This window comes from Gekko japonicus, unplaced genomic scaffold (assembly GCF_001447785.1).
Source record: "Gekko japonicus isolate JY-2015 unplaced genomic scaffold, Gekko_japonicus_V1.1 scaffold4302, whole genome shotgun sequence".
NCBI classification, from domain to species: Eukaryota; Metazoa; Chordata; class Lepidosauria; order Squamata; family Gekkonidae; genus Gekko; species Gekko japonicus.
The window spans coordinates 27,152-39,221 of record NW_015173818.1 but is presented as its reverse complement, the minus strand read 5'-3'; the positions used below and the strand labels follow the sequence as shown (position 1 = coordinate 39,221).

At 53.5% G+C, this 12,070-nt stretch overlaps 1 protein-coding gene across 1 annotated transcript in view; it reads right to left on the bottom strand.

The window, feature by feature from the left end:
• Positions 1-11,525, bottom strand: part of SLC39A4 (solute carrier family 39 (zinc transporter), member 4) — a 50,166-nt gene extending 38,641 nt beyond the window's left edge. Inside the window, exon 1 of the mRNA XM_015423594.1 lies at positions 11,099-11,525. Coding sequence (XP_015279080.1) covers positions 11,099-11,317 — 219 coding nt within the window. The 5' untranslated portion in view covers positions 11,318-11,525. The remainder of the gene's footprint in view (positions 1-11,098) is intronic.
• Positions 11,526-12,070: the final 545 nt, after the last annotated feature.

Below are 12,070 nucleotides of genomic sequence, written 5' to 3'. Positions count from 1 at the left end.
TTCTTTGATCATCGGGTTTTATGGCACCCTCTGCATTGCATGCTGCTTTCGCTTTCTTTGATCATCGGGTTTTTCGGCACTGCATGCTGCTTTCACTTTCTGTGATCATCGGATTTTATGGTACCCTCCGCAGTGCATGCCACTTTTGCTTTCTTTGATCATCGGATTTTATGGTCGCCTCCACAGTGCATGCCACTTTTGCTTTCTTTGATGATCGGGTTTTATGGTACCTCCTGCATAGATTTATGGCTGTTCAGGGGTGAACTCTGCAGATACCCCGAGGTATCTGAATGTGGTTTTGAGCTGCACCTTTTCCTCCCAGTTGAGATAACGTGGCGCGAATGCCAGATGCAGCATCGCCCTCGGACTGGCAGCACCAGGGTCTCAGGCCGAGGGCTTTCACCGCACCTGCTGCCTGGCCCTCTTAACTGGAGATGCTCCTGGAGATTGAACCTGGGACCTTCTGCATTCTGCATTGCAGGTAGATGTTCTGCCATTGAGCCACAGCCCCTCCCCAATAGGAACATAAGAGAAGCCAATGTTGGATCAGGCCAATGGCCCATCTAGTCCAACCCTCTGCTCCATATGCTTATCTAATTCCCTCTTGAAGCTGTCCATGCTTGTAGCCGCCGCCATCTCCTGTGGCAGTGGATTCCATGTAATACGTAATCCAATACGTAAGATGCCTTCCACTGAATCAGACCTTTGGGTCCATCAAGGTCAGTATTGTCTGCTCAGGCTGGCAGCCACTCTCCAGGGTCTCAGGTGGAGTTCTTTCCCATCACTTACTACCTGGTCCTTTAACTGGAGATGCCGGGGATTGAACCTGGGACCTTCCACATGCCAAGCAGAGGCTCTTCCACTGAGCCATGGCCCCTCTTTACAGCTCTCCAGGGTCTCAGGCAGAGGTCTTTCCCATCACTTACTGCCTGGTCCTTTAACTGGAGATGCCGGGGATTGAACCTGGGACCTTCCGCATGCCAATCAGATGCTCTGTCACTGAGCCGCAGCACCTCCACAGGAAGCGTTTCTTCGGGCAAACGGGCCCTTTCTGGATCCAATGAGAAATCCGTCTGCCCCAGTATTCTGTTTCTAGTAGCAGTCAGCCGAAGGCCCAGCAATGGGAGAGGGAATGGATACGCTTTCCCACTGGGGGCCAAGGCCAGGCTTGCAGTCCCGTTTCCACAGCTTCTATCATTTCGGAAATAAAACAGACATTTTTCTTCCGTGTCCCGTATGTGTGGGATGTCCCAGGCTGTGCTGAGCCCAGAGGAAAGATGCCTGGGATCTGCTCCACCAAGGGCCGCTTGGGAAAGCTGGGCGTGAAGTCCTCCTCTCTCTTATCGGCTTCTGATAAAATGCAATTGGACCCAGGTGGGGCTCGAACCCACGGCCCCAAGCTCCAGGGGCTGCTCCTTTAGCCACGAGGCCACCAGGCCATGCCTTGGCCCTTGTCCTCTTGATAAGGGCTTTGCTGAGCAGGCTGTGGAGCAGGATGCAAAGGGTAGGCAGAGACTTTGGGGTGTTTGCAGCTTTTGGAGAACAGCAGGTCAGTGGGTGGGCAAGGCTGAACAGGCCGGAGCCGGCAGTAACCGGACTTCTTGGCTAAGGGGGAGGGGGGCCCAGGCCCCTCTCTGCCCGCTAAAGGCAGATGGGCCATTCTTCAACAGGAACTGGATTTCTCCTTCAGAAAGGGCCACGAGAACTAAGCCCTGAGGCGACCCTTCCTGCCCCCCCTCTCCTGATCTGCCTAAGTTCACAGAATCCGCATTGCTGTCAGATGGAGCCACCTGGCCTCTGCTTGGAAACCTCCAAAGGAGGAGAGCCCCCCACCTCCCGAGGAAGCCTGTTCCACTGAGGAACCAACTCGGTCAGGAAGTCCTTCCTAATGTTTAGCCAAAAACTCTTCTGATTCAATTTCAACCTGTTGGGTCCGGTCTTACCTTCTGGGGCAACAGAAAACAACTCCGTACCATCCTTTATACGACAGCCCTTCCAAGTACTTGAAGAAAGACATTTCACAAACCTGGCTTATCTCACTTGGATGCATGTAGGAAAAATATTGTTTTAATGTAAAATAAAATTTGGGGGAATTACTAAAAAAGGAGAGGAAAGTATATCAAGCCACTCAGTCCTTAGAAATATTTGAAATCTGTTACTAAGGCCAGGGGGCCTGGCGGGAGCTGGTCCATAAGGTCGCGAAGAGTCGGACTCGATTGTGCGACTGAACAACAACAACAACTAAACTGTACAGTAGAAGAAAGTTATGTTAATGATTATTTTAGAAAAACAACTCAATAGATCCCTTGTCATAGCCACGTAAGGCCTTGTCAACAAAGTAGCTCAAAAGAAAAGACCTGCAAGACCTTTGTTTTGTTTTCAAAAGTTTGAACTTTGTTCCTGGGCAGGTGGCACCGCTTGCCAGCACCCCAGGCGCCAAGTCTCAACATCCAAGGCCTCCCCTGCCATGTGTTACATAACATAAGAACATCACAAGCGCCCTGCTGGATCAGACCCATAGTCCATCCAGTCCAGCATCCTGCCTCACACAGCAGCCAACCAGTTCCTCCGGAGGGCCAACAGCAGGGCAGAGAGGCAGAGAGGCCGAGGCCTTCCCCTGATGTTGCCTCCTGGCTCTGGGATTCATAGGTTGACTGCCTCTGAATGTGGAGGTTTCCCTCAATCACCAATCACCAGGGCGAGTAGCCACTCATAGACCTCTCCTCCATGAATCTATCTAACCCTCTTTTAAAGCTGTCGATTTCTGTGGCCATCACTACATCTCCTGGCAGCAAATTACACATTTTTAATCACTCTCTATGTGGCTCAAGTGGATAAGACGCTGAACTGCAGGCTGTGGAAGGTTGGTAGTTCAGCAGTTCGAGACCCGGGTGCCGCATGACGGAGTGAGCTCCCATCTCTAGTTCCAGCTCCTGCCAACCTAGCAGTTCAAAAGCAAGAAATTGCAAGTAGATAAATAGGTACCACTTCGGTGGGAAGGGAACAGCGTTCTGTGCGCCTTGGTGTTTAGTCATGCCGGCCACAGGACCACAGAAACGTCTTCGGACAGCGCTGGCTCTTCGGCTTTGAACCGGAGATGAGCACCGCAACCCTAGAGTCGGACTCGACTGGCTTTCGAGCAAGGGAACCCTTTACCTTACAAGAGCAGAAGAGGTACCTTGGTGATCCCAGGCGCTTGGTGAGAACACCTCCACTCTCTTAACCCCCCCCCCCTGCAAGCACCTAGGTGAGCCCTCTCCTAGCTGGGTATCCTGGACAGCCCCAATAACCGAGTTTCCTTTCATCCCTCTGCGGGAAAACAAAGAGATCAAACACGAAAGGAAGGAATAAGAACCTTTGCGTGCGTTTGATATGCAAAGAGCTTGCAGAAAAATAAATAAATGAAGCCTCACAGATTCCCCCCTTCCTCTAACTGATAACCGAAGCAAAAGGAAGTCACACGCAGCCTCCTGGGTAGATCTTCTGAGCTACGACGGCCAATGCAGGTTTTCCGGGTAGAGGAAGGTTGGTCCAAAGCATCCATGGAGGCAAAGTGATGCTCTGGGTGCCGAATGTCAAGTACTGAGACCTCTTGGGTGAGATCTGCACTCTGATAACGGTGGTAGGGTGTTACTAGACTCTAATCGGATTCCTTTTCTGTTTTTTCAGAAAAATCCCATGCTAAATTTGGGCAGGTTGGTTTATATCAGAGACGCTCACAACAGCCCTGTGAGGTAGGCGAGTCTGAGCAAGTTCGACTGGCCCATGGTCTCCCAGCAAGTTTTCCTGGCAGAGGGGGGGATTCAAACCCAGATCTCCCAAATCCCAGCTCAACGCTCTAACCGCCGGCTCACTTAATCACGCAACAACCCTGTGAGGTAGCATGGCGAAAGAGAGAGCAGCTGGCCCAAGGTCATGTGTCACCCAATTAGCTTCATGGCGAAGTGGAGACGGGCGCCCTGGTTTCCCAGATCTCGGTCCAATACTCTACCCACGACACTACACTCTTTATCTTGCCCTTGCTTCAAGGAAGGAGCCCAGGGCACCTTACCACACTCACCACAATCCTGTGAGGTAGAGCAGGCTGAGAGCGGGTGACTGGCCCACGGTCACCCACCAAGGGAGCATGCTGGTGACTTGAACCTGTTCCCCAGTCCCATAGCAAATATTCTAACCACTGCACCACACCGCGTATGAACTGTGCATGGTCACAATCATACAGAACTTGCCCTCAGGACGGGAAGGAGGTTCAAAATCAACCGAAGCTTGCCTCTACAAAAGCTGCAGAGGAACCTGGGCCTGTCCGCACCAATGCTCCCTCTAAGCTGTGGAGTCTTGTGAGCAAAAATTCTACTTTGTGAGCTACTGGCCTTAAAGTTGTGAGCGAGCGATTCGGCGGCGGCTGAAGTTAGTTTGCTCAGGAGCCCCATCCTTCCTGAGCGAAGGCAAAAACGTGTGAGTCGGAGGCTAAAGATCTGTGAGCTAGCTCACACTAACCCAGCCTAGAGGGAACACTGCTCCAGGCCCATGAGAGACAATTTCAGGCCCTTGTTTCTTCACCCTGCGCCTGCAGCTTTCTAAATACGTCAAACAAGTTTGACCGCCTCTGCATTTCTTGCTTCTTGACATTGTGCAAAGCGTGAAACTGGTTTTTGTAAATCAGGTGGCTGTGGCAACCTCGCACACAATCGAAAACTATCAGCCCAGCAAAACCAGGGAGGGGGTGTTTACACTCCGCCTGGCAAGTGATCTGAAACTGCTGCGGACTGAGATGCATTGGACAGAGCTGAGTCTTTGGTCCAGCTTCATACTCTGAACAGAGTCTTGATCTTTGCTGCTGAAGCTGGTGTAGCCCTAGCTAGCATCGTCAACTGTTACACAAGCAGGGCTCCTGTGTCGTCTCGCAGATGTGGGACAGGCAGAAATTTCAGCATGGTAACGCTTTAACCAACAGGGAGATCAAGGGACGGAGAAGCAGGGAAGCGGTATCCACCAAGTTCCTTACCATCCTGCAGCCTTTGCATAAGAGCACAAGAGAAGCCCATGTTGGATCAGGCCAATGGCCCATCCAGTCCAACACTCTGTGAAACACAGTGGCCCAAAATTACCTGGTGCCATCAGGAGGTCCAGCGGTGGGGCCAGGGCACTAGAAGCCCTCCCACTGTTGCCCCCCCCACAAGCACCAAGAGCATCACTTACCCCAGACTGAGAGTTCCTATCTGTAAAAAGGTAAAGGTTCCCTTGCTCGAAAGCCATTCGAGTCCGACTCTAGGGTTGCGGGGCTCATCTCCGTTTCCAAGCCGAAGAGCCAGCGCTGTCCGAAGACGTTTGCGTGGTCATGTGGCCGGCATGACTAAACACCAAGGTGCATGGAACGCTGTGACCTTCCCACCGAAGTGGTACCTATTTATCTACTTGCAATTTCTTGCTTTCGAACTGCTAGGTTGGCAGGAGCTGGAACTAGAGACGGGAGCTCACTCCGTCATGCGGCAACCCGGGTCTCGAACTGCTGAACTACTGACCTTCCACAGCCTGCAGTTCAGCATCTTAACCACTTGAGCCACCGCAGCTCTCTGTACCTTGTGGCTAATAGCCACTGATGGACCTCTGCTCCAGATGCTTATCTAATTCCCTCTTGAAGCCGTCCATGCTTGTAGCCGCCGCCCCCTCCTGTGGCAGTGAATTCCACGTGTTAATCAGCCTGGGCAGTTTCCATTGCCCAGGGACACCCATTTGGGCTTGACTTTCAGGCGGTTTTCCCAAGGACAAAATGGAGCAGGCAGACAGATTCTCAGATTAAACATTTGCCTGTGCTTTGGTCCAAATGCTTACACAGGGGGAGGGGAGAAGAGGGGATTCACTCGTACCAGGGAGTGGGGTAGCGACTGGCTAGGTTTTCTAGTGAGCCTGAAATACCAGTTAGGCCTTGCAGACGTCAGCAAGAACCTATCTCTGACCTTACAACCTGCTCCCATTTACAGCCAAAAGGGTCGAACAAGTAACGCTTCAGGTGACTATAAAGAGATGCACAGACACATGTTGCGAAGGAGGAAAGTCTTTCATCACAGTGAAGAAAAGGGAATTTTCGCAAATGCTACTGATCCTGCTCCTACCAGATTCTTAGGACCTTGGCTTGGGGCAAAAAATGAACTGGCCCACCTTGTCCACAAAGCAACCTCAGGAGGGCAAGGAAAAGGAACGGACGGAGGGGCACTCCGTAGCTGCTTCCGACTCAATGGGAGTTCTCCAGCTCGGTCCGGGCATTTTTAGTGCTACCTCGTCGCCTTTCAGACCTAAGGTGCCAACCTCCAGGTGGGGCCTGGAAATCTCTTGGAATTATAGCTATCGCCAGGCAACAGAGATTAGTTCCTCTGGAGAAAATGGCTGCTTTGGAGGGTGGAGTCTATGGCATTATCCCCTCCTGAGGTTCCCCCCCTCCCCAAACCCCCGCAGACTCCTCCCCCCAAATCTCCTGGAATTACCCAGCATGGAGCTGGCAAACCTACTGCTACAATATAACCGCCTGACAAAATGTGCTTGCACACGAAATCTCACACCTTGAATAAAACTTTGTTGGTCTTCAAGGTGCCCCCTGGACTCTAACATGGCTGCCCACCTGGATCTACTGATACAATACTGACTGTATTGCAACTTCACGTATTTGCAAGTTCCGTCCCCCCTCCCGCCCCATCCTCTAAGCTGAGTTAGTGTGAGCTAGCTCACAGTTTTTTAGCCTCCGGCTCACACATTTTTGTCCTAGCTCAGGAAGGGATGGCTCCAAACTAATTTATGCACATGCCAAATTGTTCGCTCACAACTTTAATGCCAGTAGCTCACAAAGCAGAATTTTTGCTCACCAGACTCCACAGCTTAGAGGGAGCATTGGTCTTGACTAGTGTTCCCCCTAAGCTGAGTCAGTGCGAGCCAGCTCACAGTGTCTTAGCCTCCGGCTCACACGTTTTCATCTTAGCCCAGGGAGGATGGGGCTCCGGAGCAAACTAATTGATGCGGTAGCCAAATTACCCACTCCCAACTTTAATGCCAGTAGCTCACAAAGTAAAATTTTTGCTCACAAGACTCCACAGCTTAGAGGGAGCATTGGCCCCATCTAGATTTTCATAGAATCATAGAATGTTAGAGTTGGAAGGGACCTTGCAGGTCATCTAGTCCAACCCCCTGCACTCTGCAGGAGTATAGCCGAAAAAGGGCCCTACATACCTACAACATACCCAAAAGACGGTTGTCCACCCTCCGCTTGAAAACATCCCGAGAAGGAGCATCCACCACCTCCTGAGGCAGACTGCTCCACCACTCTTACAGTTAGGAAGTTTTTCCTGATATTTAGCCGGTATCGACTCCCTTATAATTTCCACCCATTAGATCTAGTCTTGCAATCTGGAGCAAGAGAGAATAGATCCGCTCCATCTTCTACAGGACAGCCCTTCAGATACTTGAAGACTGCAATCATGTCCCCTCTAAGCCTTCTCTTTCCCAGGCTAAACAGACCCAACTCTTTCAGCCTTTCCTCCTAAGACTTGGAATCCAACCCCCTCACCATCCTGGTTGCCCTCTTCTTGGGAATTGATTTGGGGCGTTCACAACTCCAAAAGCACAGTTTTCATAATCTCAGAAAAGTAGATTTTACTAAACATTTCAAATGACATAAACACTGCCCCTCCCCCTGCAGATTTTCAACATCTGACTCCCTCATGACACCACGGTGGTCTGACTCTCCCCAGAGGCCAATTAAGCAGGAAGTGTTGATTCAGTGTCCTTTACCACACTTCTTGCGGCATGCGTAGGGAATCCCCAGTGGGGACAGGAAGGTGGTGTGTGTGTGTGTGTCAGGAACCTGACCTAACCACCAGAGACCAACTCATTCCTTCCCAGAAACAGGCACGGTGGCCAGCTTTTGAATTCACCTCTCGAGCCTCAGCAAGCAGGAGATCACAGTTCTCGAGCGGTGTCAGAAGACCTGAATTCAAAACCCCACTCTGCCTCACGGGATCGCCATGGAGAAGGGGAAGACAACATGGCCTGCCCTGACTTCAGTCGAGGAAGGGTAGAAAAGAAATGTACTCCTCTGGGAGATGCAACTGAGAAATCAGAAGGAGACTGAGTCTGGGAAGGGCGGCCACGAAGGAGCTAGAAAAAGGATCCTTAAGTGTCAGGATAAGAACATAAGAGAACATAAGAGAAGCCCATGTTGGATCAGGCCCGTGGCCCATCCAGTCCAACACTCTGTGTCACACAGGGACCAAAAGTATCAGGTGCCATCAGGAGGTCTAGGACACCAGAAGCCCTCCCAAAGCTGCCCCCCCCCCGAGCACCAAGAATGCAGAGCATCACTTGCTCCAGACGTAAGAACATAAGAGAAGCCCATGTTGGATCAGGCCAGGGGCCCATCCAGTCCAACACTCTGTGTCACACAGGGACCAAAAGTATCAGGTGCCATCAGGAGGTCTAGGACACCAGAAGCCCTCCCAAAGCTGCCCCCCCCCCGCGCACCAAGAATACAGAGCATCCCTTGCTCCAGACGTAAGAACATAAGAGAAGCCCATGTTGGATCAGGCCAGGGGCCCATCCAGTCCAACACTCTGTGTCACACAGGGACCAAAAGTATCAGGTGCCATCAGGAGGTCTAGGACACCAGAAGCCCTCCCAAAGCTGCCCCCCCCCCGCGCACCAAGAATACAGAGCATCCCTTGCTCCAGACGTAAGAACATAAGAGAAGCCCATGTTGGATCAGGCCAGGGGCCCATCCAGTCCAACACTCTGTTCATACAGTGGCCAAAAATACCAGGGGCCATCAGGAGGTCTGGAAGTGGGGCCAGTGTCGCTGTGGTGACCGAGAGCAAGTTAATTCACACCAGCATATCCCCCCGTTACTATGTACGGGTGTGAAAGGTGGACAATGAAGACAGCTGACAGGAAGAAAGTGGATTTGTGGTGTCGGAGGAGGGTTTTACGGATACTGTAGGCCGCCAAAAAGACATATCAGTGGGTTCTAGATCCAGTTAAGCCTGTACTCTCCCTAGAAGTTGAAATGACGAAACTGAGGCTACTGTGCTTTGGTCCCATCATGAGAAGGCCAGACTGAAGGGAAGAGACAGTCATGCTAGGAAAAGGCAGAAGGAAATGAGGAAGGCCCAACGTAAGACTGATCAAGGAAGCCAGGAGGCCCCTCAGTTTGCAAAACCTGACACTGGCAGTTAACAAGAGAACGTTTTAGAGGACATTAATTCATACGGCTGCCATAAGTTGGAAGTTACCTGACGCCGCTTAACACACACACCTAAATAGTTCATTGGTCACAATACACAACGTAACTTAAATTACAGGCTACAGTTTCTTCTGAGTTCATTTTTAAAGGCTTCCCCCCCCCTTTCCAGAGGCAGACTCTAGGGCAGCTGTGTCAAGGAGGAAAAGGGCGTGTGGAGGGGAGGCCTCCGTTCCCATTTTCCCACTGAAAAGGATCACCCTAAGCTGCCTATACCCCTGCAGGGAAAGGACACAGGGACGCCGTCCCCCAGAGACGAGCACATTTTGCGAAGGCCCAGGAAAGGACGTAGGATTGCAGCCATGTTCAGGTGAAGGTCTGAACAGCCGACACCCACAAAAGCAGAAGACTTGTGTGCTCAGGGTCTCCGCCGTGCAACCGGGAGCTTTGGAAAAATGCAGGCTCCACAATCACACGCAGAGTGCCTCCAGAGGGTGGAGGGTACACGCACAAGATGCCCTGGCTAGTCCTTCAGCTGAAAACATAGAGGCCCCAAGCCCTTCCGCTGCTGGACACGCCACGATCAAGCTAGACCTGAACTGAGAAACCCATGTCCGGAGCTCCCAATGGTTTTTAAGAACTCAGTTCTCAGGCACGTCTGAGAACTGAGTTTTCCAAGTTTGCTGGGTACCCCTCACACGGAACTCGAGCACACGCCTGGCTTGGGGTGCGCCACCAGCAGTTAATTCCTGCACACGGACCCAACTATGGGGGCTGGTTTAAAACTTTGCAGGATGACAACAGGGAACCTCAGTTGGGTCAGTCATAGAATCATAGGATCAGAAGGGGTCATAGAGACCATCTAGTCTAACCCCCTGCACAACGCAAAATCAGCCTGAAGCATCCCTGACACGGGTTTGTCCGGCCGCTGCTTGAAGTCCTTTTCTACCTCCGTTAAGAGCTGCAGTCAAGACACAGAGGAGGTACCACGATCGCTTGTGTGGATTTTCCCTGATGGAGTATCTGTTATGCAGGTGTTAGGGGGGGTGGAAGGTGGAGAAATAACCATGTGCTGGCCTGCTGGGGTCACCCTTGTGGTCAATCTGCCCCCCTCCCAATACATCTCTTCACATCTGCAAGGCTTATTTGACCTTTCCCCTCTCCATCACTTCCACAACAACCCTGCAAGTTAGGCTCGGATTGGAAAGGGGCTTCCCTAGCTAAAGTAAGGCTGAGGTCCTAAGACTGCTTCCCTGGCAGTAAGCCTCATTTAATAAAACGGGACTTACTTCCAAGTCGACCAGCTCAGGCTTGCTCCCAACACGCTTCTTGGCAATTAATCTGGAATAACGGCTACCTGCTGTTTCTATCATGGTGGGCAGGGACACAGGTTTGGATCCCTCCTTCCCTTTTGCCCACAATACCTCCCCACCTTGAGAGGAGGGAGCAAGCAGGGCTTGTTTGAGGGCGGCACCAGTGAGGGATGGAGGGGCAGAGTTGCCAACTCCAGGCGGGGAAGCTGCTGGAGGTTTGGGGGACTGAGCAGGGGCCTCAGTGGGACACAGTGCCATACAGCCATCTCCAAAGCAGCCATCTCCTCCAGGGGAACTGTAGTCTGGAGATGAGCCCCCGGAGACTGTCAGGCACCGCTACCAGTCGCAGGGGAGGCGATTGGCATCCTCTCTCCAACCAGGCTCGAGCCCAGAAGGCAACATGCTTCGCTTGGGGCAACCAACAGCCGTCGAGGCGGCCCTGGGAGAGACCTCTCTGCGTGCGCGGGGGTGCCCGGCCCTGCGCGCTCTCCTCCTCCTCCGCCTCCTCCCCGGCTGGAGTTTGACCCAGGCGCATCCCTCCGCTCCGCTCGGCCGCCCGCGTTACCTTTCCACACGGCCCGGCCGGGCACTGCACACGAGCCGCGGCGATATTTAACAGGGCCTCGACGGCGCCCGGCGGCAGAGCGCCTTCGCCCGACGCCAGCAGACGCGCCAGCGCCAGGCGGGCCCCCTCCTCCTCCTCGTGGTGGCCGTCGTGGTGGCGGGGGTCGTGCGGGCCGGCCCCGGCCAGGCGGACGAGCAGGAGCAGAGCCAGGAGGCGCATGGCCGGCGTCGAGCGGCTGCTTTGCACGGAGGCTGCTCCCGGGCAGGGCTCGGCTGGGCTGGAGCGGGAGGCCGGGCAGCTGCTGGCCGTCGGGGCTGGGCTCCGGGAGAGCTGGCTGGAGTCCCCGCGACGGAGCAGGTTCCCCGGGCAGGACTGCAGGCGAGAGCGGCCCGTCGAGGAGAGGCAGGCAGGCAGGCGGCTCGGCACCCCCGCCCCGTCGGAAGTGCCAGGGATGCTCCGCACTTGCTCAACCGCTGGGGGCCGGGCGGGCCGCTGCCACAGCCGCCGCCTCCTCCTCCTCCCCCCCTCGCCGGGGGCCGCCGCAGAAGCTCGGCGTGCCGGCGCGGGGTGTGGTGTCCCCGCAGGGGTGCCAATCCGCTGCCACGCTGCTGCGCGACCCGCCCTGCGCCGGCGCCGGGGGCCGGAAGGCGCGGGGGACACGGAGACCTTCCATTGTTTCCCTTCCCTGGTGGTTCTTTTTAAAAAATGTGCGAATTGAGGACACTCTGCACAAGCTCAGAGGCGCGCGGATGTTCTTTAACAAACGGGGTGAATCCCTTTGCACCTGCCCATATGGGCCTGAGTCCTTTTTAAAAAGGAGAATGGATGTTTCTGAGCCTCTGATCACCCTCCCCCCCCACACACACACTGTTTAAAGCGACAGAGGGCTGGAGTGCCCCTGAGCATGTGCAGAATGGTACTATCCCTTTAAAGAAAAAGCAGGGGACAAAGCTCAAAACTGGGAGTGGGAAA